This window comes from Ranitomeya variabilis, chromosome 3, assembly GCF_051348905.1.
Source record: "Ranitomeya variabilis isolate aRanVar5 chromosome 3, aRanVar5.hap1, whole genome shotgun sequence".
In the NCBI taxonomy this organism is placed as follows: Eukaryota; Metazoa; Chordata; class Amphibia; order Anura; family Dendrobatidae; genus Ranitomeya; species Ranitomeya variabilis.
This window is the reverse complement of record NC_135234.1, coordinates 691,980,503-692,006,873: the sequence shown is the minus strand read 5'-3', so window position 1 is coordinate 692,006,873 and position 26,371 is coordinate 691,980,503. Positions and strand designations below refer to the sequence as shown.

General features: G+C 45.3%; 1 protein-coding gene and 1 long non-coding RNA gene across 3 annotated transcripts in view; one reads left to right on the top strand and one right to left on the bottom strand.

Moving 5' to 3' along the window:
• Positions 1–26,371, top strand: part of ATP7B (ATPase copper transporting beta) — a 122,472-nt gene that overhangs the window by 3,136 nt on the left and 92,965 nt on the right. Inside the window, exon 2 of the mRNA XM_077298130.1 lies at positions 25,459–25,583. Coding sequence (XP_077154245.1) covers positions 25,464–25,583 — 120 coding nt within the window. The 5' untranslated portion in view covers positions 25,459–25,463. The remainder of the gene's footprint in view (positions 1–25,458; positions 25,584–26,371) is intronic.
• LOC143818529 (uncharacterized) lies at positions 8,275–12,287 on the bottom strand. 2 transcript variants are annotated; one of them, XR_013224588.1, is made up of 2 exons: positions 12,110–12,287; positions 8,275–8,744 (listed from the first exon to the last, which is right to left on the bottom strand). It is a non-coding gene; the product is annotated as an uncharacterized LOC143818529 (long non-coding RNA). The 2 variants fall into 2 exon arrangements; XR_013224587.1 differs by having other exon boundaries at positions 12,115–12,287.

Genomic DNA, 26,371 nt, shown 5'->3' with positions numbered 1-26,371 from the left:
AAAGAATTGTCAGGTCACTTCTTTTGAAGCCGGTAAAGGAATCTCAAAAACACTAAACGTGTGCAGAAAGTCATTTTGACACTGCAGTGCGTATGTTAATTATTTTTGTATTTTGAGAGTTCATGTGGATTGCAGGCGGAATCCACCTGAAAAATATGCCGTGTGCACATATGCTGAAAGGGATTCTGCAGGAACATAATACTAATAGGAAAGGTAAGGTATCAGCTGGTTTTTGGATAACAAAAAAAAAAAAAAAAATGACAAAATTAGAATTGAATTAAAACAGAGCATTCCCAGTACTATAAAATATGCCAGACTTTTTCCTACATGTTTGGGCTTAATCTCAGTCCTTGCTTATGGATCCATGAATAAGGGCTGAGATTCAGTCTGAAACATGTAGGAAAAGCTCTCGCATGTATAGTTTTTTCTATAGTACTGGGGATGTTCTGTTTTTATTAATTTCTAGCAGTTAATTTCTTCATCCAGAAAACACCTGGATATCCCTATCTCTTCCTATCTCGTCCAAGGCGAGGATTTGCTGGCTTTTGCAATGTGGGTGATCTGGACCCCTCTCTTATTTACATAATGCTGATCACTTATTGGCATCTGACTCCCGATACCTCCACAGATCTGCTGCGCTCAGTAGGAGCTGATCTGTTGTACCCTACAGCAGCCTTAACACATATTAGGGGTTCATATCCAGTCATTGTTAGAGCTAATAACAACTGATTGGGGGGGGGGGGGGCTGCTGGGTATTGGACCCCTACCAGTCTGACAATGATGAACTATCCCAAGGATAAGTCATCAATATTGTATGCCCGGACAACCCCTTTAATGTTATAGCCAAACAGCACCCAAGGATCCCATTTACTTAAATTCCATCCTATCGCTGTGTCCATCATTTTACAGAAAAAAATAGTTTAGCATGCAAGGCTGTTTTTCCATTTTCTGTAACTTTTTAATAATGACACTGAATTCCCCAACATGAATGTGAACCTGTCCAAAAGAACTGTTGGTGAGCGCTGTGACTCTTATCCGTATGAGCCCTGATGTACAATGACTCGGGCTTTATGTATGCACTTACATTCCCCGCCGTGCCAGGCAGTACAGTATTTCGTGTGTGATCATATGATTGACTTTAGCCCTCTAGGAATGCAAGTTCTATGCGGCGTCAAGATAAACGACTCTGTAGCTTTGTTCTTTTTGCCTTGTGAACCATTATTTTAGTGTGGGGGGGGGGAAAAAGAAAACTCTTAAAGAAAATGCAAGCGACTTCCCGTCGCAATTTTTTTTGTGATTCTGCCGTCACCGTCTTTTCTTTGTACGTTTCGCTATGGTGGCGATGAGCATGCTTCTTTCCACTACAGAAGGATGAACATGTCACTTTTTTTTTTTTTTTTTTTAACCGCTTCACAGATTGAAGGGGTTAAAAGTAACAAAAGAAAGAACATTTGCACAGCTATGTCATTTTAACATTGCTGTGCATTATGTTCATTTTTGTTCCACTTATTTAGGTGAGTTGCAGGTGGAACGCGCCTGAAAAAAGAGGTCGTGAGTAGGGTTGAGCGACTTTTGGTTTTTTAGGATCAAGTTGGGTTTTGTGAAACCCGACCTTCTCGAAAGTCGGATCGCGTGAAATCGGCCGATTCTACTGTAAAGTCGGGTTCCGAACCGGAACACGAAACCCAATGCAAGTCAATGTGATTTTATTCTCTCTCTCTCTCTCTCCCCCTCTCCCCCTCTCCCCCTCTCCCCCTCTCCCCCTCCTCAGCATATTTTGTGTTTTACTGCGGAAATCACTGCAGCCCGAACGGTAATATGGCTCTATGACGCCGCAGAAGCCAGGCCGGGACTTATGTCATCACGCTGCCCACACTCCTTAATTGGCTGAAAAAATGGCGGGGAAGGCGTCATACAAAACGCGACTTTGGCGCCAAGATCGCCGACCACGTGCCCGATCCCACGCTGGAGTCGGGTTTCACGAAACCCCACTTTGCCAAAAGTCGGCGACTTATGAAAATGAACGATCCGTTTCGCTCAACCCTAGTCGTGAGCACATTCTCTAATGCGGTGACCAGGGTGTCATGAAGGAAGCGTTATCTTCATGACTCATTCTTCCCACATCAGAAAATGTCGTATAATTACCAGTCACTACATGCCGCTCAGTAGTCAGGTGCACAGTCATGCTCTTCATATGTGTCATCCAGATTAGTAAAAAAAAAAGAAAAGGCGACTGCTTCTTATGACCGAACTAAATCTCCATTCAGCTTTTATCTAATGCTATTATCAATCTTCAAGTATGTACTGATTTTATTTTTATTTTTTTTTAATGCCTTACTTAGGCACCCGTGTTGCACATATGTATTATGTCCATTTCTTTTGTGGATAGATCACGTATCTATTATAATCTATGGTGCTATTAACATGTCTGTGTGTTTTTGTTTGTCTTTTTTCAAATGCCGTGTGTCCATGCAGAGCACGCAGACATATCAATTTTTTCCGGTTCATGTTGCGAGGGTGATCCCTTAGGATATGTGCACACGTTCAGGAATTTTCGTGTTTTTTTTTTTTTTTTTTTAAACTATAAAAACGCATTAAAAAACGCATACATATGCATCCTTTCATTTAGAATGCATTCTGCAATTTTTGTGCACATGATGCGTTTTTTTCCACGAAAAAACGCATCGTGGTAAAAAAAGCAGCATGTTCATTAATTTTGCCGATTTTTCGAGTTTTTCCCGCTATTTAATGCATTGGGGAAAAACATGCAAAAAACGCATGCGGATTTCTGGCAGAAATGTCCATTTTTTTTTTTTTGTCAGGAAATTTCTGCAAGAAATCCTGACGTGTGCACATAGCCTTAAAGTGAGATCTATATGATTGCTTGTACCTGACCAAATATAAGGCTACTTTCACACTAGCGTCGTGTACTGCACGTCGCTATGCGTCGTTTTGGAGAAAAAACGCATCCTGCAAAAGTGCTTGCAGGATGCGTTTTTTTTTCCTCCATTGACTAGCATTAGCGACGTAGTGCTACGCATTGCCACATGTCGCAACCGTCGTGCGTCGGACCGTTGCCACCAAAAAACGTTGCATGTAACGTTTTTTGGTGCGTCGTGTCCAGCATTTCCGATCGCGCATGCGCGGCCGGAACTCCGCCCCCTCCTCCCCGCACCTCACAATGGGGCAGTGGATTCGTTGAAAAACAGCATCCGCTGCCCCCGTTGTGCGGCGCTTCCACATAATGCGTCGGTGCGCCACAACGTCGCATTGTGACGTGCAGTGCACAATGCTAATGTGAAAGTAGCCTTAGCTGAGTGCGCGCTTAGAGGCCAAAGAATGTATCAGATACACAGAGACAGATGCACACTTCCTCTCTCAGCCAAAGTTGGTGCACAACTGAACTTTATTTTTAGAACTTAAGGAAGATACTACAAGCAGCAAATGGGGGAGGTCGCACAACTTCTGAACAGCTAGTCACTTTGTAACTGGTTCATGTCCAACTTCATTTCCAAATATGGTGTCTTGGTGTATTGTATTCCAGTGTCTTCACTCCTGCATTCTAGATTCCTTCCAGGACAGTTTCAAGGACTTCCAAGACAGTTTCAAAGACACAATTGCCATCTTGCTACACCATATCTGAACGGAGTTATATAAGGTTTAATAATTGATTTCATTAGCCATTTTCTCCTTCACAGTCCCCCCCCCCCCCCCTAAATCAATTATTAACCTGATGTCACAATGTAATATGATCCAATAGGTGGTCGGTCAATGAATGCGCAACACAAAGAAGGGGATGGAAAATGGGGAAAGGAAAGCCCAGCGATAGGGAAATGGGGAATTGTCACCACCTGAATGTAACCTGAGCCTGTCCCTGCACTGCCCTAACTCCCTAAGTGGGTTCTCCCCCCCCCCCCCCCCCCACCGCCACCAGGAACCTCGTCCCTCGCTGATACCTAACTCTGACCTGACTAGTGCACTGGCCGGCAAGGACGCTAGCCTCACCACTGCAGATAATACACACAGGGGACGGTGACAAACAAAAAGGACAACGAGAAAACACAGTACATGGATCGTGACATGTGAGCTGTCTGTTAGATGGGCAATATTGAGCTTTTACCCCCCCCCCCCTTGGTGCAATCTTTATTCATGTAGAAGTCAAATGTATTTATTCCTAACTAATAAATCGAATTGGTCTTTAGGGGTTTTATAGTAGAATCGTGGCCATCACCATCTTCTTGGAAAGCCTGGGTAGGGATCAGGCTGTCCACACTCTTAGTGACCATCTGTTTAATACAAGGAAATGTACAACAAGAAACCACAGCCATGAAAACAAGGATTACCATAATAATTGTAACAGTCTGTGCCAACCATTTCTGCCATCCCGTCATCCATTCAAACCAAGTATCCCAAGGATCATCAATTCCTGAATTTTTCTTAAGTTCCTCAGATAAGGATTCAAGCTTTTTTCATGGCTAAGGTGACCTTTCCATTTGGACCTGTGTTATCGGGGATAAAGGTACAACAAGTTTCTCCAATCATTTTACATACCCCTCCTTTCTCTGCTTGTAACATATCCAAAGCCATCCGGTTTTGGAAAGCCATAGTGGATGTAGCCTCCAACTGTTCAGCTATCCCCTTTAATGCGTCCTCAGTATAATTTGTGAATCTTTGTTGGTTATAATATATGTAGTTAATCCAATCTACGTTTTTATTGACAGTTACAATAGGGATTATAGACTTAAATCCTGCTCTAACCTGGTCCCTTGCTTTAAACTCATCAGGGACCCCCCTTGGTACCCCTATAGCATCAATATACACATGAGGGTCAAAGCTTTCTTTGGGGGCAATTCCCCTTTTCATACGTTGGGGCTGCTTCTGATTGGTCAAAGGCGAACCATCAGGGATAAGATGGAAAGGCATGATGGCCTTGGCCAAAGTACACTGTCCCGTCCAATTACCCTCTAATTTAGACCTTATCTTCATATCCCCACATATCCAGAACATGTCCGCTACTGAGGAGACCTGCTGTGTTAACTTCTCGGGGGTTGCTGAGGAGTAATTATGACAAAAACCTTACTAAAATTCCCCAAGAAACGGCCCTCTCCTTGTACTTGCATACAGGTGTAATTCCCGGGATAGGTAGTGATACTTCGACTGAAAGATGGAGTTTTATCAAATACAGGATATTTATCCCTCCTTCTCCCACATTGTATAATTAGTGGAGGTGTTGGTAAAGAGGGCAAGGACACACTCCTCCTCCAATTCGGGGATTAATAGGGGAACAGATCCCAAATGGGGCCTGGCTGCCGCACACACATAACAGTTGGTCCTATTTTGTTGTTGTGCAGTGTAACTCATCCACTCAACCCAGGTGTTAACATCTGTATACCCAGTCTCTATAGCATGTGTATCCTCATAAGTGGGGTTCTGGATTGCAGTCATGCCCCTAAAAACACGAACATGTTGAAGGAAGTGGAATCCATGTTGTTCTAGATTTGTCACTTTCACCCTGCGCATTTGCCCATTCCTGAGACTCCAACATCTCTTTAAATTGGAAATGACCTGTTGCGGTCTTTCCCCCCTGACTATAATATGCCCCCAAAGTATACTCTCCTACATCATTGGGTGATGGATCCTCAATACTGAGTAGCAAAGGATGACATTTTGTCTTGCATTGGCCACTAGAGTCGGACTTGAGTAAAGTCATCCGCATAAGCAAGGACTTCCCTTTACTACTCTTTTGTTTGAGGGCAGGGGTCGGTTTATATCCCCATTCTTTATCACTTGTATCCCATCCTACAGATGTCCAGGAACCACAGTTTTTTTCCCATCCTTCCCAATTACCACAAAGCCGACAGTGGGGGCTGGATAGGGTATGGTTTGGGTGCACCAAGATGGCCGACAGTGGAGGCTGGGGGCTGGTTTTCCGGGCACAGCAACTGTTACCAGAGCTGAGACATGTGGGGGTGGGACAAATGCATTGTCTGGATTTGAATGGGGTGCACCACAAGCAGAGCATGTAACATAAAAATCAGGATTCTGTTGACCACAATTTCTGCAAGTCCAACCCCCCTAGACACCATTATTGGGTGTTGGCTGGTCAGCAGTGGCTTTGTAATACTCTTAATACATTACATTGCTTTTCCCATCTTTCCTTTCCTCTTCCACCCAGCTTTCCCTAGATAGATTTTCTGCTGTCCTGCACCAGGCTAAGGCTGCCTGCAACAATCCCTCATCCTCCAGCTTCCCTTTCTTTTCTTTAATAACTCCCCTCCATTCTAATGGCTGCAATCTACCTTTCTCAGGGAATCCACATACTTTCATTAATCGCCTCATATTCTGTGTATGCTTCTTTCCCTCTCTGGTAGACACTATCATACTGCAATCTAATCTACCATCCTCACATCTCCCTCCTTACAGAACTGGAAAAACGTCTCCATTTTCTGCTGGCTTTAGACAAACTAAAAGACTGAGCGTTATCCAGTCACCAGAAATCCCAGCCCAAATCTATTAACAGCGCAGAGGATGAGATGTGTCTGCTGTCTTCTTACGTGGTTAAAGGGAACCTGTCACCCCCCCCCCCCCCCCAGTCGTTTCAAACTAAAAGAGCCACCTTGTGCAGCAGTAATACTGCATTCTGACAAGGTGGCTCTTTTAGTTTTGGGTGCTGTAACTAGAGAAATAATCAGTTTTTTAATTTGTCAGAAATACCTGGTCTTCAGTCAAGGAGGCCGGTGTTTCCCCCCTGCTTCAGACAGCACACAGCTGTCACTCACATCTTCTTGGAGCCGGGCGCCACCTCCTCTCCTGCGCTCTTTTCCCCTGCCTGGTGCAGGCGCAGTGAGCGCTGCCCGTCTTTCCTCATATGCAGTCCAGCTGACTGCGCCTGCGCGGCCGCCCTGCCTGGGAATCCCGGCCCCGCAGTGACTTATGATTTATTCACATTGCGGGGCTGGGATTCACAGGCAGGGCAGCTGCGCAGGCTTAATATTTTTGGAAGTTGGAGTGGTTTTATTTTTTTTAGATTTGGTTATCTTAGGAGGATATCTGTTTGTGCAGGTAACTGTTACTATGCAGAATTATTAGGCAACTTAATAAAAACCAAATATATTCCCATCTCGCTTGTTTATTTTTACCAGGTAAACCAATATAACTGTCCAAAATTTAGAAATAAACATTTCGGACATGCAAAAACAAAACCCCCAAAAATTAATGACCAATATAGCCCCCTTTCTTTATGATGACACTCAGCAGCCTCCATCCATAGATTGTCAGTTGCTTGATCTGTTTACGATGAACATTGCGTGCAGCAGCCACCACAGCCTCCCAGACACTGTTCCGAGAGGTGGACTGTTTTCCCTCCCTGTAGATCTCACATTTTGAGGGACCACAGGTTCTCTATGGGGTTCAGATCAGGTTAACAAGGGGGCCATGTCATTATTTTTTCTTCTTTGAGACCTTTACTGGCAGCCACGCTGTGGAGTAGTTGGAGGCATGTGATGGAGCATTGTCCTGCATGAAAATCATGTTTTTCTTGAACGATACCGACTTCTTCTTGTACTACTGCTTGAAGGAGTTGTCTTCCAGAAACTGGCAGTAGGTCTGGGAGTTGAGATTCACTCCATTCTCAACCCGAAAAGGTCCCACAAGTTCATCTTTGATGATACCAGCCCATACCAGTACCCCACCTCCACCTTGCTGGTGTCGGAGTGGAGCTCTCTGCCCTTTATTGATCCAGCCTCTGGCCCATCAAGAGTCACTCTCATTTCATCAGTCCATAAAACCTTTGAAAAGTCAGTCTTAAGATATTTCTTGGCCCAGTCTTGACATTTTATCTTATGGTTCTTGTTCAAAGGTGGTCGTTTTTTAGCCTTCCTTACCTTGGCCATGTCCCTGAGTATCGCACACCTTGTGCTTTTTGTTACTCCAGTAACATTGCAGCTCTGAAATATGGCAAAAGTGGTGGCAAATGGCATCTTGGCAGCTTCACGCTTTATTTTCCTCAATTCATGGGCCGTTATTTTGTGCCTTTTTACAAAACACGCTTCTTGCGATCCTGTTGGCTATTTGCCATGAAACGCTTAATTGTTCGGTGATCACGCTTCAAAAGTTTGGCAATTTCAAGACTGCTGCATCCCTCTGCAAGACATCTCATAATTTTGGACTTTTCAGAGCCTGTCAAATCTCTCTTCTGACCCATTTTTGCCAAAGGAAAGGAAGTTGCCTAATAATTAAGCACACCTTATATAGGGTTTTGATGTCATTAGACAACACCCCTCCTCATTACAGACATGCACATCACCTGATTTACTTAACCCTCCGTCAGGGGCAATATGTTTCATAACGAGTTTAGGGGCATTGCGCCTGTCCGGCACAGGCTAGAAAATTGGCTATATTTTCCTTTTTTAAAAATTTCAATGCCCTAAAAGTGATCTGTTACCTTAATAGGAATGTAATAAATGAGAATACATATAATCAGGTGTAAAAAAAAAAAAAATGTTTAATAACCAGAAAAGTAATATGTTTCTATGTCTTGAGCATCCTCCTCACTCTCTCCATCTTGACCTGTATCAGACACATCTGGACATTCTTCCACATCTTCTGAAGCAATGTCACTTTCTTCCCCTAAATCTTCTAGCTGTAAGGGGTCTGTCTCATCATCAATCAGTATATTTTGCACTTGCTCAACATGAAGGGCATTGGACAAGTCAAATATTCTCCTCGCCATTTCAGAAGAAAAGCTGAAGCAAGAGGGAGAATATGTGTTAGAGCGCAATGTGCCTGAGAAGCACACTCTTATTTCTAACAAAACCTTTTATGACAAATCCACAAATTTAGCACTAGCTATTCATAAAACAAGCTAAAAAAACAATTGGGATGAATAAAAACAGCAAATTCTAATCGTCAAATGTGTGACGCATTCAGGGGCAATGAGCCGGAGAAGCCAAAACACTGATATTTGATCTCCTGCAGCTCTGCAGCACAAGAGGCTTCTCAGGTTTCACACAGCCTTTAAAGTTAGGAAGGTACTGGGAGGAGGGTGTTTCCCAGACAAACCACTGAAAATAGAGAAATGAAACTAAGTGAGCTGCGCCTGTCAGATCAGTTGCCCCTGACGGAGGGTTCATTGGCAGTTGGCTCTCAAGCCTGAACAGCTTGGAGTAGGACAACAAGTATAAAAAGTATCATGTGATCAAAATACAACTTGCCTAATAATTCTGCACACAGTGTAGCTTAAATGTTGTAATCCATAGCATGATTTCCATGCCTGTACCGCGTGTGCGGCCATTCTCCCCTGGTCGCTGTTATAAGGGAGCAGGAGCTCGGTTTGGGGAGTGTCTAGCACTGCAGATTATTACTTTGTTCTGCTGTTTTCTCTGCTGTTTTCTCGTGGCTACGTGAGTGGGGCAACCATTTTGGGTACTCACCGGCCATAGACGAAAGCTCCAGAGTACTCACCACGATGGACGTGGAGGCCTTACTGCAGTAGTTGAGGGACGCAGCGGGCACTCAGGGCGCAGATTGGCTGCAGGCTTCGGTTTCCAGCCTGCTCCAGGGGTCGGTAGCCGGAGCCTCCATCCCTCCTCCAGCAGGACGCCGGCCGTGGAGGTCCCGGCCTCCGGCGCGCTTAAGCCCTGAGGCTACCCCCTGGGTCCGGCGCCGCATTAGGAGCCCCTCCAGGGACCCTCCAGCCAGGGCCGGCGGGCGCACTCCCCCTGCCCCTCGCCCACAGGCTGGGAGGAATCCTTCCACCAGGCGGGACCCACAACAGGGGCCGGGTTCCCACCCCCCCCGCGGCACAGAGGCGTTGGGATTCAGGACCGGGAGCGGCAGGTGCTAGCATCCCGGCTGGCCCTGCTCGGCGTGGAGGAACGCGAGGAGCCAGGGGACGGGCCCCCATGCGGAGGAGATCCAGCAGTCGGCCGGCCTGTCTTCAAGTGCGCCAGGGAGAGTGGCGCAGGACGGTCAGCAGGGACGGGACACAGCGAGAGCGGCTCCGGTGAGAGGCGGGCAGCAGTCGGCTGCCTCAGTCAGCAGCGCTGCGGTGTCACCACACGGCCGGAGTCTCAGGCAAGATGGCGCCGCAGCAGGGAGCTTGGCGTCACGTGATCAAGATCTTCACCAAGATGGCGCTGCATCCTGGAGTTCTGCATCTGTAATCCAGGACCCAGGACCTCCCCAAGATGGCGGCGCCCTGTGGACAGTGGCGGCAGCTCCGAGGGGCCCTGCCACTATCGCCGGTTTGCCTGCTTCTGGCGGTGGGCAGCTGGTGAGGCAGGTTGACCCGGGAGCTGCGGAGCCAGCGGCATCCAGACCCAGCATGGGACCAGCACTCCTTCATCAGGATCCAGGATCTTCGGCTGCTGGGTTCACAGCACCCAGGCAGCCAGGTGAGAGCCAGCAGTTTTCTATATTTAACCCCTGCTTAGCTCCTAATGAGGTTAGGGACCGGGAGGCAGTTATGGGGGGTGCTAGTGGGGGGATGAGTTTAATATTACATGGCCTTAGAGATTTGGCTAGAATATGGTACGGGGGTCCTCTTGGGGTAGGGTCACCTACAGCGGCTTGGCTAGGGAGCGCAGAAAGGGCGACAGGTATAGGTGTGCTATCAGACACTGAGGTGCTTTCGCAGTGTGGAGGCCGGGGTACATCAGGCTCAGCTGCGTCAGGGGGAAGCAGCAACGAAGCAGAAAGGGGGTCTGGGTCAGCCGATTTGGGAAGCGGGGCCCAGAATGCAGGTGCTAGCAAAGAGAAGGAAAACGAGGAGGCAGTGCGTTTGGACGATTCGGCAAGGAGCGAGGTATATGTGTGCTTTGAGGGGCCACTGGGGTCACATTTGAAGGGGGAGGTGAAAGAAAAGATTTGGAAAGGGGACTATGTGGATATCTTTTCATTGTTACCGTTAGAGAGATTCAATCTTGATAGGTTACGGAGAGATGATTCAAAAAAAGAGGACGAAGAAAAGAAGAGGTACCGTCTGATCCCTCGTTCTTTTTCGAATTGGTTGCAAGCTTTTGCTATATTGGCGAGCATCATAGGGGAAAAGGCACCGGAAAATTGTTCCGGTCTCTTTTGCTACATGGATGCAATTGGGGAAGCTTACAGGGTGTATGGAGGGCAAGGCTGGCTGCGATATGACGAGCAGTTTAGGCAGCGTAAAGCAGTCCGCTCGAGCATATGTTGGGACCATAAGGACATTGCGTTATGGATGAGGGTTATGGCACCGGCTAGAGCAAACCAAGGTAATCAGCCATTTCAAGGGGGCGCCGGGAGTTCAGGGCAGTCGGGACACTCGGTCGCAATGCAGAAGGGACTGTGTTTTTCCTTTAATGAGGGGACCTGTAGGTTTGGGAGCAAGTGTAAGTTCAAGCATGAATGTTCAACTTGTGGGGGCACACATGGGGCAATCAGATGTTTCAGAGGGGGGAAAACAAGAGGCGGGGACGTTGCTGAAAAAAGGAGAGACGCCGGTGCGACTGGACGCGATGGAGGCGTATCTAAATAGATACCCTGATGTAGCAGCAGCGTCACTTTTGAGAGAGGGTTTTGGTTACGGCTTCAAAATTCCGTTTATTGAGCAAGATGTTTGTTTGTCAAAAAAGAATTTAAAGTCGGCATTGCAGTTTCCCAATGTAGTTTCTGAGAAGTTAAAAAAAGAGGTTGATTTAGGATGGATGGCAGGACCTTTTGCAGTGGCTCCGATCAGTAATCTGAGAGTGTCACCGCTCGGAGTGGTTCCAAAAAAGGAACCTAACAAGTTCAGGCTTATTCATCACTTGTCATTCCCGAAAGGTCTGTCAGTGAATGATGGGATTGACCCTCAGCTGTGTGCGGTTTCTTACATGTCGTTCGACGCAGCAATGAATTTGGTACGGCTATGTGGTAGGGGGGCTCTCATGGCGAAGACTGATATTGAAGCGGCTTTCCGCCTGTTGCCAGTACATCCTGAGAGTATGCACTTGTTGGGGTGTTTTTGGGACGGAGGTTTTTTTCATTGATCGGTGTCTTCCCATGGGCTGTTCGCCTTCATGTGCTTACTTTGAGGCTTTTAGTACATTCCTAGAATGGGTCGTTAAGGATGTATCTGGTTTGAGTTATTGCTTACATTACCTCGATGATTTCATGTTTGTGGGCCCACCGCAGTCTGCAATTTGCTCGATTTTGCTTTACACGATGGAGAGGGTAGCTCGGGGATTCGGAGTTCCTTTGGTGGCGGAAAAGACTGTCGGGCCAATGACCACGCTGAGTTTTCTAGGCATAGAAATTGACACCATAGCGATGGAATGCAGATTGCCTGAGGACAAGGTAGTTGCTTTTCGGGAGGAGGTTCAGAAAGCGTGTACACGGCGTAAGATAACGCTGCACGATTTACAATCTTTGCTGGGCAAGCTGAACTTTGCTTGCAGGATTATGCCAATGGGCCGTCCATTTTGTCGGCGTTTGTCTTTGGCTACGGTGGGAGTGAAATCTCCTCTGCACTTCATCAGATTGACGAGGGATTTGAAGCAGGACTTGAAAATATGGGCCCTTTTCTTGAAGGACTATAATGGCAGATCCATCTGGATTCAAACAGTTGAGAATGCGGTGGATTTAGGTTTTCGCATTAACGTGAGCGAAATGTGTGGTTTCAATGTGCAATATGGCGGTCTGAGCGTAGTGGCGGAGTGGCCACCTAGGTGGCGTGAGCAAGGCTTGTTGCAAAATCGGGTTTTGCTACAATTGTTTCCTCGAGTAGTGGCATTGTCAGTTTGGGGTGGAATGGTGATGAACAAAAAAATCTGTTTTTCTTGCGAACACGTGGGCATTGTGGAAGCCATCAATACGCTATCTGCAGCATCTACGGAAGTGGTCAGGGTACTGCAGCATCTGGTGTTCCTGGGCCTCAAGTTTAATTTGTGGATTGTGGCAGATGGCAAGGCAACTATGCCTACTAACGCTGATAATGTCTTTTTCCATCCACAGTGGCATCAGTCTCAAGGACTGAGACCTTGCTTGGATTCGGCGGGCCAGGATTGTCCAGCGGAACTGTGGAACCTGCCCTTCGGGCTGTAAGGGAGTTGTTTGCTAGATCACTATCGGATAGGTCTTGGTCGCAGTACAATCAAGCTTGGAGCACATGGGAGAATTGGAAGGGGTCATATGGGGCTGGTATGGACGATGAGCATAAGCTGTTGTTGTTAGTCGGACATGTATGGGAGTCGGGTTGGTCAGTGTCCAAGATGAGTAAGTCCCTAGCTGGTCTAGCGTTTGGCTTCAAGGCCAGAGGTTTACGGGATGAGACGAAATCCTTTTTAGTTACGCAGTTAGTAAAAGGCTGGAAAAAAAGGGCAGAAGTCGTTTGACGACAGACGACCGGTTTCCTTCGAAGTGTTGTTAATAATTGGTAGGCACCTGAGTTTTGTTTGTTTTTCAGAATGGGAAGTGACGTTGTTCCATGCGGCTTTTTCGTTAGCCTTTTTCGGAGCATTTCGTTTGGGGGAGTTGGTTAGCCCTTCCAGATACAAGGGAGGGGGTTTGAGGAGAGAGGACGTGGATGTTACGTCTGATAGGGTGGTTGTGTTTATTCGGTCATCAAAAACGGACGTTACCGGTAAAGGTTGTAAAATAGTGTTATTTGAAGTTCCGAGTTGTCCGTTGTGCCCGGTAATCTGTGTGAGTAACTTACTGAGAAGAGAAGGGGTTTTATCTGACCCATTGTTGGTTCATGCGGATGGTTCTTTATCTCGTTTTCAGTTTGATTCAATATTTCGGAAGTGTTTGGATATGGGGGGAATTTCACCGGCGAAGTACAGCGGGCATTCATTTCGTATTGGGGCTGCGACGGAGGCGGCCAGGAGAGGTTTGGGGGATGAGGTGGTTAAACGAATCGGGCGGTGGGAATCGGAGAGATTCCGGTCTTATGTTCGCCCGGGTTTGATATAACCGCATGGTTCCAGTGTTTCGGGGTCCTTTTGTATTGAATTTGATAGATGTTCTCCTTTATTCTCTTACAGAACACGGCAAAAGGCTGGTTTGGATTATGGGACATTCTTTCGTGTACTGGGCGGCAGAGAGGGCAGCGGTTCGTCCTGATGGTCGGCAGTTGGGTTTTTCACGTGACGTGGCAACCTTGCGGTGGATCGGAAAAAGGGGAATGACGTGGAGCCAATTTTTACCTGAGTTTCATCGTTTTGTGCGTTGGGACCAGTTCCCGCAAATTTTGGTTATTCACTTGGGAGGTAATGACTTGGGGAAGAGGCCGTGTAGAGAACTTATAAAGGACATTAAGTTCGATATGTTAAGGTTGTGGGCAATGTTTCCTAAGGTTTTGGTAGTGTGGTCGGACATCGTCCCGCGGAAGGTTTGGCGGGGCGCTAGGTCATTGGAGGGGATAAACAAAGCACGGATTAAGGTGAACAAAGCTGTTTCGCGTTTCATGGCGAGGAACGGAGCGGTAGTGGTGCGGCACGTCAACTTGGAGTCCGGTACGGGAGGTTATTGGAGATTGGATGGGGTGCATCTGAACGCTGTTGGTACCGATATGTGGTGTTTGGCGATCCAGGAGGGCATTGAAACAGCTTTGAAGGTTTGGAGGGACATAAATGTCTAAGGTTTTAGGGCATTTATGTTTGTGGCAGGGGGTGGTGATCCTCGAAGTTGGTGGAAGTGGAAAATGGCGGATGGGGGGGGATCTCAATAGGTCCTGGACTCCCCGGGGTGATTTTAAAATGGCAGATAATCCCATGGAAGGGATTAGTAGGGGAACCAAAACAGGTGTGCGGGTTTGGCCTGGCGGGTGGAGTTTGCCTCCGAGCTGGTGCATAGCGGCTGGGGGTAAGGCGGATATAAGGCCAAAATAGGCGGGACGTTTGGCGGAAAAATGTTTGACATATGTTTCGGGCTTCGAGGGTCACCCACTTCCGGGGTTTATTGTTTCATTATTTTGTATGTTTAAATGTTAATAAACGGCTGCTGTGGCCAATTAATCCAACCTAATTGTTTGTGTTTTAATGGCGTTTTTCTGTTTTTAGACAAAGGGGGTGGCGGCTGTTTATTTCAGGGGTAATATGAGGTAAGGTAAAGGTTTTTTTATACTAGAAGCTCACAGGAGTCACGGATACCCGTTGTCATGAAAAGTTTACAGACGAGTATTGTAGGGACTTGTACATGAGGTCAAGGGTCTTTATGATGGAAACATAAGCTTAAAGGAACTCATGAGCCCAAATCCCGCACACTTTATAGAAAACATGGTATAAAAATACAAGCCAGGCATGACAAGAGTTTCGACCAGTCTCGATTAACAGGTTTTCCCTTATTTACTAAAGGGAATGTATGTAAATACTTTTATGGCCGAAAAATACAAAAGTATTTTAGGAACGTGCATTTATTAACTAGCCAGAGAAAAATTATATTTGCAAGCTTTCAGTGCGCACAGGTTCTTTCATCAGGCAACTTTCCGAATGAGTGACTGAGACAGGGGCGCAACATTCAAGAAATGTTACAGCAGCACATTTGTGGATGGGGTGAGGTCTCCTAAAGATAAACCAAGCTTCTTGCATTAACCCCATAAAGACCGAGCTACTTTGTGTGTTAACGACCGATCCTCATTTAAAAAAAAAAAAAAAAAAATCTGACCTGTATGATTTTATGTGGTAATAACTGTTCAGTATATCACAGTGATTCCGAGTTTTTTTTTTTTTTTTAAATTTCTTTGGTGACTTAATTGTACTTTGTTACTGGTAAATTTTACTCAATTATTATTTGCGTTTTATATATGAAAATATTGAAAAATTAGTCAAAAAATGTGAAAATGTCACAATTTTTAAACTATGAATTTTTATGCCTTAACACCTTAATGACTAGGCCAACTTTTTTAAATCTGACCACATCCTAGATATCTCTGAATGAAATATTCCAGTTGCAAATTTGTATTCATTGCATAGTGGAATGTGTTAATTACAATAAAACATAACAATTATCAATGTAAATCAAAATGAATATCCCATGGAGGTCTGGATTTGGAATGATACTCAAAATCAAAGTGGAAAATCAAATTACAGGCTGATCCAACTTCAGTGGAAATGCCTAATGACAAGGAAAAGCTGCTCGGTATTGTGTGTGGCCTCCACATGCCTGTGTGACCTCCCTCCTGTACAATGCCTGGGCATGCTCCTGATGTGGCAGCGGATGGTCTCCTGAGGGATCCTCCTCCCAGACCTGGACTAAAGCATCCACCAACTCCTGGACAGTCTGTGGTGAATCGTTACATTGGTGGATGGAGCAAGACATGATGTCCCAGATGTGTTCAATCGGATTCAGGTCTGGAGAACGGGCGGACCAGTCCATAGCTTCAATGCCTTCATCTTGCAGGAACTGCTGACACACTCCAGCCACATGAGGTCTGGCATTGTCCTGCATTAGGAGGAACCCAGGGCCAACCGCACCAGCATATGGTCTCACAAGGGGTCTGAGGATCTCATCTCGGTACCTAATGGCAGTCAGGCTACCTCTGGTGAGCACATAGAGGGCTGTGCTGAAGGATGTGGCAGGCAGCAGATCGCTCTCCATGGCGTCTCTAGAATCTGTCACGTCTGTCACATGTGCTCAGTGTGAACCTGCTTTCGTCTGTGAAGAGCACAGGGCGCCAGTGGCGAATTTGCCAATCCTGGTGTTCTGTGGCAAATGCCCAGCCTCCTGCACGGTGTTGGGCTGTGAGCGCAACCCCCATCTGTGGACGTCGGGCACTCAGACCATCCTCATGGAGTTGGTTTCTAAACATTTGTGCAGACACATGCACATTTGTGGCCTGCTGGAAGTCATTTTGCAGGGCTCTGGCAGTGCTCCTCCTTGCAGAAAGGCGGAGGTTGTTGCCCTCCTACGGCCCCTTCCACATCTCCTGGTGTACTGGCCTGTCTCCTGGTAGCGCCTCCAGCCTATGGACACTACGCTGACAGACACAGCAAACTTTCTTGCCACAGCTCGCATTGATGTGCCATCCTGGATGAGCTGCACTACCTGAGCCACTTGTGTGGGTTGTAGAGTCCGTCTCATGCTACCACGAGTGTGAAAGCACAACCAACATTCAAAAGTGACCAAAACATCAGCCAGAAAGCATTGGTACTGAGATGTGGTCTGTGGTCCCCACCTGCAGAACCACTCATTTATAGGGGGTGTCTTGATAATTGCCAGTAATTTCCATCTGTTGTCTAATCCATTTGCACAGCAGCATGAGAGATTGATTGTCAAACTGTTGCTTCCTAAGAGGACAGTTTGATTTCACAGAAGTTTGATTTACTTGGAGTTATATTCTGTTTAAGTGTTCCCTTTATTTTTTTTGAGCAGTGTATTTAGATTCCTGCTCTGCCAGGGATAAACTCCAGTGCTGACCTGACCTCTGTTTCAGCAGCATGGTGACAGCATGGCGACAGTTCTGCGCAGGTGAGGTCTGCAGATTATATGCCCTTTCACTACCTAGCTACAGGGGCCTTGTAAGTGTGGATTCCCTTTTCCCTTAATAATAAAGACCTTCATTTACAAACTGCATTTTGTGATTATGTGTGTTATCTTTGTCTAGTATTTTTCAATTTTATTTGGTGATCTGAGACATTTAAGTGTGCCAAACATGCAAAATAAATATGAAATCAGGAAGGGGGAAAATACTTTTGCACACAACTGTATCTTGAGCAATCGATAAATCCAAAATTGACCAATATATATCACTAGATGGTGGCCCGATTCTAACGCATTGGGTATTCTAGAATATGCATGTCCACATAGTATATAGCCCAGCCACGTAGTATATAGCCCAGCCACGTAGTATATAGCCCAGCCACGTAGTATATTGCCCAGCCTACGCAGTATATTGCCCAGCCCATGTAGTATATTGCCCAGCCCACGTAGTATATAGCAATGTGGGCATCATATCCCTGTTAAAAAAATAAAATAAAAAATAGTTATATACTTACCTTCCGGAGCCCCCGGATCCAAGCGAAGCGGTTCCCGACGCTGCTCGTGCGCTTCGGTCTCAAGAGTGCATTGCGGTCTCGCGAGATGATGACGTAGCGGTCTCGCGATCGCAGCATGGACCGGTTACCGGAGCGTCGCGAGCGGGAAAGGCCTGTTGTCGATCCGGGGGCCGACGGACGGTGAGTATATAACGATTTTTTTATTGTTTTTATTATTTTTAACATTAGATCGTTTTACGCTGCATAGGCAGCATGAATAGTAAAAAGTTGGTCACACAGGGTTAATAGCAGCGGTAACGGAGTGCATTACACCGCAGCATAACGCGGTCCGTTACCGCTGCCATTAACCCTGTGTGAGGGCAGACTGGAGGGGAGTACGGAGCGGGCACTGACTGCAGGGAGGAAGGAGCGGCCATTTTTCCGCCGGACTGTGCCTGTCGCTGATTGGTCATGGCTGTTTTGCCACGACCAATCAGCGACTTGGATTACATGACAGACAGAGGCCGCGACCAATGAATATCCGTGACAGACAGAAAGACAGACGGAAGTGACCCTTAGACAATTATATAGTAGATACTCACTTCATAGCAAGTGGGCCTGCGCGCTCTCAAATGCCAGGGCTGAATTTGAGTCCCAGTCCGATACTGCTAACTGTGGAGGTTGGCACTCTATTAGATTGGCACCCTCGCTCACCGGCGGCTCTCCCTGTCTTCCCTTGTTATACCCTGTTATATTCAAAGCATACAGGTGGGAATATAGGTTAGGGAATAGAGATGAAAATGGAGCATAGGTAATTAATATCTCGCTATGTTAATTATGTCATTATGTAGCAAGGAACTTCTAACTATATACACAGAATATTCTGAACCAGAAAAAAATGATTGCGTGATATTCAATGATTGTCTAATCTGGAGCTGCCTAACTTCCAAGGCTGGCACCCTATAAGATGCGAGATTGGTGCCCCCAACTCGCAGGCGGATTTCCCTATCTTCCCCTGCTATACCCTATTTTAGTCAAACAATACAGGGGGTAATGGAGGTTAATTAATAAAGATGAAAATAGAGCATAAGTATCATGGGTACTTAACATCCCACCACTATAGGATCACTGACCTAATCAGAGACAGCCAAATACAGGGGTAATGACCTAAAAAATTGGGGTTATAGGTAATGAACCTGCCCATGTCTCGAGTAACTCTTATCTACTATATAATTGTCTAAGGGTCACTTCCGTCTGTCTTTCTGTCTGTCGCAGATATTTATTGGTCGCGGCCTCTGTCTGTCATGGAATCCAAGTAGCTGATTGGTCGTGGCAAAAACGCCCACGACCATTGCCATGACCAATCAGCGACGCGCACAGTCCGGAAGAAAATGGCCGCTCCTTACTTCCCGCACTCAGTGCCCGGCGCCCGCATACTCCCCTCCGGTCACCGCTCACACAGGGTTAATGCCGGCGGTAACAGACCGCATTATGCCGCGGGTAACGCACTCTGTAACCGCTGCTATTAACCCTGTGTCCCCAATTTTTATCTATTCATGCTGCCTATGCGGCATCAATAGTAAAAAAAAAATGTAATGTTAAAAATAATAAACAAAAAACAAAAAAAACCTGCTATACTCACCCTCCGTAGCCCGCGGCCGCCATTTTCTGTTCCCGGCAATGCATTGCGAAATTACCCAGAAGACTTAGCGGTCTCACGAGACCGCGAAGTCATCTGGGTAATTTCGCAATGCATCCTGGGAACGGAACATGGTGGCCGGTGCGAGCGGCTCGGCGGACCTTCGGTGGATCCCAAGCGTCGGTAACCGCTTCCTGGATCCAGGCACCAACGGAAGGTGAGTATATAACTATTTTTTATTGTAATTCTTTTTTTTTTTTTTTTTTTAACAGGGATATCATGCCCACATTGCTATATACGTGGGCTGCGCAATGTACTGCGTGGGCTGCGCAATGTACTGCGTGGGCTGCGCAATGTACTGCGTGGGCTGCGCAATGTACTGCGTGGGCTGCGCAATATACTACGTGGGCTGTGCTATACACTACACATACATATTCTAGAATACTCCATGTGTTAGAATGGGGCCACCATCTAGTTCATGATATAAATGTACAGTATATGTAGTAGGGAACTTATTGTAATGCTGTATGTGCCTCTGCCTCAGCACGTTTCCCCCTTCCATTCGGTTCTTCAGGAGGTTTGATGTATGGATAGTTATGCAGTTCATGAAAGTCAAAGCAAAGGATAATTCTGGCATACCTATCAGTGATAATTGAGGGCTTTAGATATCTTTCCATACTGAGGGATGGTAAAACAATACACCCAGTTATTAAGGTGTCCTAGTAACGTTACAAGACTACTCTGTCCTCTTAGGATAAATGTGCTTGCGCAGGAGACAGACCATAGAGGTGACATCCCTATTGTTGAGCGTGCTTGAGCATAACCTAGGCGGGGCTAGCGAATATTTAATTTAACCTCTTAGTGACCGAGCCAATTTTGACCTTAATGACCAGGCCAAATTTTTGAAATCTGACCAGTGTCACTTTTTGTGGTAATAACTTTGGAAACGCTTCAATGTATCACAGTGATAATTTTTTTTCCTGACATATTGTACTTCATGTTAGTGGTAAATTTTGGTCGAAATGATTTGTTTATATTTATGAAAATATTGAAAATTGTGCAATTTTTTTCAAACTTTACATTTTTATGCCTTTAAATAAGAGAGCTATACCACCCAAAATAATGAATAAATAACATTTCCCATACTTTAAATCTACTTTACATTTGTATCATTTTTTAAACACATATATACTTTTTTGTTGTTGTTTTTTTTTTGTTAGGATGTTAGATGGGTTAAAACTTTAGCAGCAATTTCTAATTTCTTCAACAAATTTACAAAACTTGTTTCTTTAAGTACCTATTCAGATTTAAATAAACTTTGAGGGGCATATATATTGGAAACTCCCCAAAAGTTATGCCATTTTCTAAACCGCACCCCTCAAATACTTAAAAACTGTTTGGATTTTTTCTTCTTTTTTAACCTTTTCAGGTGCTGCTAAGGAATAAATGCATTTTTTACCACTAAAATCTTTCTTTATCCCAAAATTTCTCATTTTTGCAAGAAGTAACGCCAAAAAGTAGACCCCATAGTCTGTTACCCACTTTCTTATGAATGCGGCAATACCCCACGTGTAGTCAAAAAGATCTGTTTGAACAAACGGCAGGGCTCAGCTCGGAAGGAGCAATTGAATTTTGTAATACAAATTTGGCTGCAAGAGACGTCGGGCACCTTGTCTCATTTGCAGGGCCCATAAGGTGCCTAAACAGCAGGTACCCCCCCCCCCTCCCCATAAGTGTCCCCATTTTGGAAACTACATCTCTCAAAGATTTTATCCAGGGGTATAGTGAGCATTTTGAACCAACAGATATTACACAGAATTTTATACCATTAGGTCATCGTATTGAAAAAGTTCATTTTTTTTTTTCACTCATATCTTGCTTTAGTCCAAAATTTCTCACTTTTGGAAGCGGTAACGCCAAAAAGTAGACCAGTTTGTTACCCACGTGTAACCCACAAGTGCGGCAATATCCCACATGTAGTCAAAAAGTTTGAATTTTGGAGCACAAATTTGACTGTATTTGGATAGACTGACATATTTCATAGAATCATAGAGTGGTAGAGTTGGAAGGGACCTCCTGGGTCATCTGGTCCAACTCCCTGCTCAAAGCAGGATTCACTAAATCATCCCAGACAGATATCTCTCCAGCCTCTGTTTGAAAACTTCCATGGAAGGAGAACTCACCACCTCTCGTGGCAGCCTGTTCCACTCATAGATCACCCTCACTGTCAAAAGTTTTTTCTAATATCTAATCTGTCTCTTATTCAGTTTCATCCTATTGTTTCTAGTCTTTCCTTGTGCAAATGAGAATAAAGATAATCCTTCTACAATGTGACAGCCCTTGAGATATTTGTAGACCGCTATTACATCTCCTCTCAGTCTTCTTTTTTTTTTTGCAAGCTAAACATTCCCAAATCCTGTAACCGTTCCTCATAGGACATTGTTTGCAGACCGGTCACCATTCTGGTCGCTGTTCTCTGGACTTGCTCCAGTTTGTCGATGTCTTTTTTTTAAAATGTGGTGCCCAAAACTGGACACAGTATTCCAGATGAGGTCTGACCAAAGAGAAGTAGAGGGCAATAATGACTTCACTAGATCTAAAGAGTGCTTATTACCATGTACCTATCCATGCCTCGCATCTGAAATACCTTAGGTTTTCGATAAAAGACCAGGGGAAGGTACAACATTTCCAGTTCCGGTGCCTGCCATTCGGTCTCTCCTCTGCACCCCGAATCTTCACAAAACTCATGGTAGAAATTATGGCTTTCCTAAGATAAAAGGACATCCTTATCGTTCCATACTTGGAGGACCTACTGCTAGTGGAAGACTCACCACCACAGATGGAAGAATGTTTAACAACAACCATGTCACTCCTGGAGTGACTGGGGTGGTTTAATAAACTTAAAAAAAAAAAAGTCTCAGACCAGTAAAAGTGTTTCTGGGACTACTCCTAGATTCCGACCAGGAGTATTCATTTCTTATGCTACATAGACAGCGAACAATCAAACATGAGATACAGGCTATGCAAAAGCGAAAATACATCTCCATCAGGAAAGTCATGAGTTCTGGGTTTAATGACCTCATGTATTCCCAGCGTTCAATGGAGTCAGTTCCATTCAAGGACCGTACAGCGGGAGCTCCTTTCGGCCCGGGACGGCAAGGAAAGGCATCTTTGGACAACAGAATGTTAATATCCAAAGCAGTAAAACAGTCTGTCATGGTGGACCAAAATAGCAAACCTTGAGAAAAGACCCTGGAGAGTGTCCCCATGCGTAAAAATCACTACGGATGCAGGCCTCAGGGATTGGGGAGCCCACACGGAAGGACGTTCTCTCCAAGGAACGTGTTCCACATCAGTGCGCGACAGCTCCTCGAACCACAGGGAGCTCAGAACAGTCTGGAAAGCACTGAGGAGATGCCAAGAAGATCTAAAAGATCAACATGTCAGGATCTTCTCGGACAATTTGACCACAGTATCCTTCCTCCTACATCAAGTAGGTCCGAGGCACCGTCACTTACAGGAATTATCAGAAACAATATTTTCCTGGGCAGAAATCACGGTAAATTCAATCACGGCAGTGCACCTGAGAGGCTAAAAAAATCAGGTAGCAGACTTTCTAAGCAGGGAGAAGGTTCAACCCTCGCAATGGTCTCTAAACGAAGAAGTCTTTGTTCAGCTGACCCAGCACTGGGGTACACCAGAAATACTTATTCACCTCCCAGGAAAAATACAAAAACAAAGGATATCTTATTAAATCCTAGGAGACAATCCGACCGGGATGGACGCCTTGGCACAGAGCTGGAATATGGGGCTTGCATATGCCTTCCCACCACTCGCTTTAATACCGAGAGTACTGAGGAAAATCTAGGAGAGCCAGGCAACAGTAATCCTAATAGTCCCCTACTGGCCCAAAAGGAGCTAGTTTTCCCTATTAAAGTGGATGGCGTTGGGAGACCCAATTCTCCTACCATCAAGACAGGACCTTCTGATGCAGGGCCCTCTTGTCCATCAAAATCTAGGGCTGTTATAGCTGTCAGCTTGGATCCTGAGATCAAAAGGTTTGTGAGAATCAGTCATCTCTACAAAAGAGCAGGAAGCCGGTAACCTCGGTTATATACACTGCTCAAAAAAAATAAAGGGAACACTTAAACAGAATATAACTCCAAGTAAATCAAACTTCCGTGAAATCAAACTGTCCACTTAGGAAGCAACACTGATTGACAATCAATTTCACATGCTGCTGTGCAAATGTAATAGACAACAGATGGAAATTATTGGCAATTATCAAGACACCCCCTATAAAGGAGTGGTTCTGCAGGTGGGGACCACAGACCACATCTCAGTACCAATGCGTTCTGGCTGATGTTTTGGTCACTTTTGAATGTTGGTTGTGCTTTCACACTCGTGGTAGCATGAGACTGACTCTACAACCCACACAAGTGGCTCAGGTAGTGCAGCTCATCCAGGATGGCACATCAATGCGAGCTGTGGCAAGAAGGTTTGCTGTGCCCGTCAGCGTAGTGTCCAGAGGCTGGAGGCGCTACCAGGAGACAGGCCAGTACACCAGTAGGCATGGAGGGGGGCCATAGGAGGGCAACAACCCAGCAGCAAGACCGCTACCACAGCCTTTTGTGCACGGAGGAACAGGTTGAGCACTGCCAGAGCCCTGCGAAATGACTTCCAGCAGGCCACAAATGTGCATGTGTCTGCACAAACGGTTAGAAACCGACTCCATGAGGATGGTCTGAATCCCCGACGTGTGTTAGCTTCAATCCTTTCATCTTGCAGAAACTGCTATGGACTGGCCCGTCTGCTCCCCAGACCTGAATCCAATTGAACATATCTGAGACAGCATGTCTCGCACCATCCACCAACATCACATTGCAACACAGACTGTCCAGGAGTTGGCGGATGCTTTAGTCCAGGTCTGGGAGGAGATCCCTCAGACCATCCGCCGCCTCATCAGGAGCATGCCCAGGCATTGTAGGGAGGTCATACAGGCACGTGGAGGCCACACACACACAACAGAACATACGGTAATTTCCTTGTCATGAGGCATTTCCACTGAAGCTGGACCAGCCTGTAATTTGATTTTCCACTTTGATTTTGAGCATCATTCCAAATCCAGACCTCCATGGGATATTAATTTTGATTTACATTGATCATTTTTATGTTTTATTGTTCTCAACACCTTCCACTATGTAATGATAAAGATTTGCAACTAAAATATTTCATTCAGTGTTATCTAGGATGTAGTATTTAGTGTTCCCTTTATTTTTTTTGAGCAGTGTATTTCTAGTGCAGTAATGCAATACAATTTTCATATTTTATGTTTGCATGCTATAGTGCTACAGGGTGCAGCCTTATCTGTTTTATTGACCTTTTAAAGACCTGATCCAATTGCATAAAGCTGTTGCTGGACTCATGCCCCTCATCAGTGCAATGTAGGAGACTGGTTGACAGGGTGAGAAGCCTTCATTGGGGAGAGTTGAAGTTATTGATTTGTCTTTATATTCAAGTCATGTGAAAATGTTCTTAAAGGGTCAATATTAACTTCTTGGATACTTTTTAATGGGTGGCTCTAGAGACTATGTTCTTTTCCTCTGTGATGAGGCTATTCGTATGTTATTTTTCAGTTAGCATTATGTGGCTTACCCATACCGTTTTGGTGCTCCCCTTCAGGACAACCTTTTACTCCTTACCAGGGAGCCGCTTATTCATAACCTCTATCAATTCGCTTTACCAGAGAGTGGCTTCAAAGAGCATTAGTCTCTCAAGGATCTGACATCTGTGGGTTGCATGGAGAACCCAGTGATAATAATTGCACAGTTTTTGTAGTGCTCAAATCCTAGTCCTAGGAGATGATGGTGATTACAGTATCTTGTCTTACAGGAAAGATGATGTCTCGAAAGACCTTTCTGAAAGAGGCGGATGAGGAGGAAGAAGTGCGATTACTTGATACTATGGGAAATGAAAATGTACATCAATCCAGTATATCTCACCATTATCCCAGCAAGGTAAGAAAGAAATGAGAAAACACCGATATCGCTAATCATAAATTTTTCCCTTTCATTCTACTAGTCCATATACTATAGTACATTCATGTTTTACTATCTAATTTTCTACTAATAGAGCAGGATATTATGTAGTGATAGATTACATCAGTATACATGAGACCCAAGAGGTTTAGAAGTAGTTTCAGATGGTCGACCATTCCTGCCAAAATCTATTGGTTCACTTCAGTTCTGGCTAATGTGAATAGGCACCTTCGCTGAACCAGCCGTACTCATCTCCTTTCAGTCAAGTTGGCAGTAGATATGACTTTCCATTCTAAAAATTGTAATTCATAAACTCTAGTAATTGTGATCAGCCTCCTCAGAAGATCTAGCAGTGGGCCGTATACGGGGATCAGCGCACACAATACGAGATGCAGCTAAATGTAGAATGTAAGCCCACGAGGGCAGGGTCGTCGCCCCTCTGTATCCGTCTGTAATTGTTAGTTTGCTTACTGTAAGTTATATCTGTAATTTGTATGTAACCCCTTCTCATGTACAGCACCATGGAAACAATGGTGCTATATAAATAAATAAATAAATAAATAATAATAATAAATGTCTACCTCCACATGTCAGTCTGTCAACACAAAATGACCATTCAAACCAAGGACAGGAGCTCTGTATATCCTTTTGGTAGCAGAACAGTTCACTGCACCTACCCACCTACTTGTTTTGCATCTATATTTGCCCTCCTCTTCCTTGATTGACAGCTCTGATTTTACCAGAGCAAGACAAGGGTGTAGGTGGAA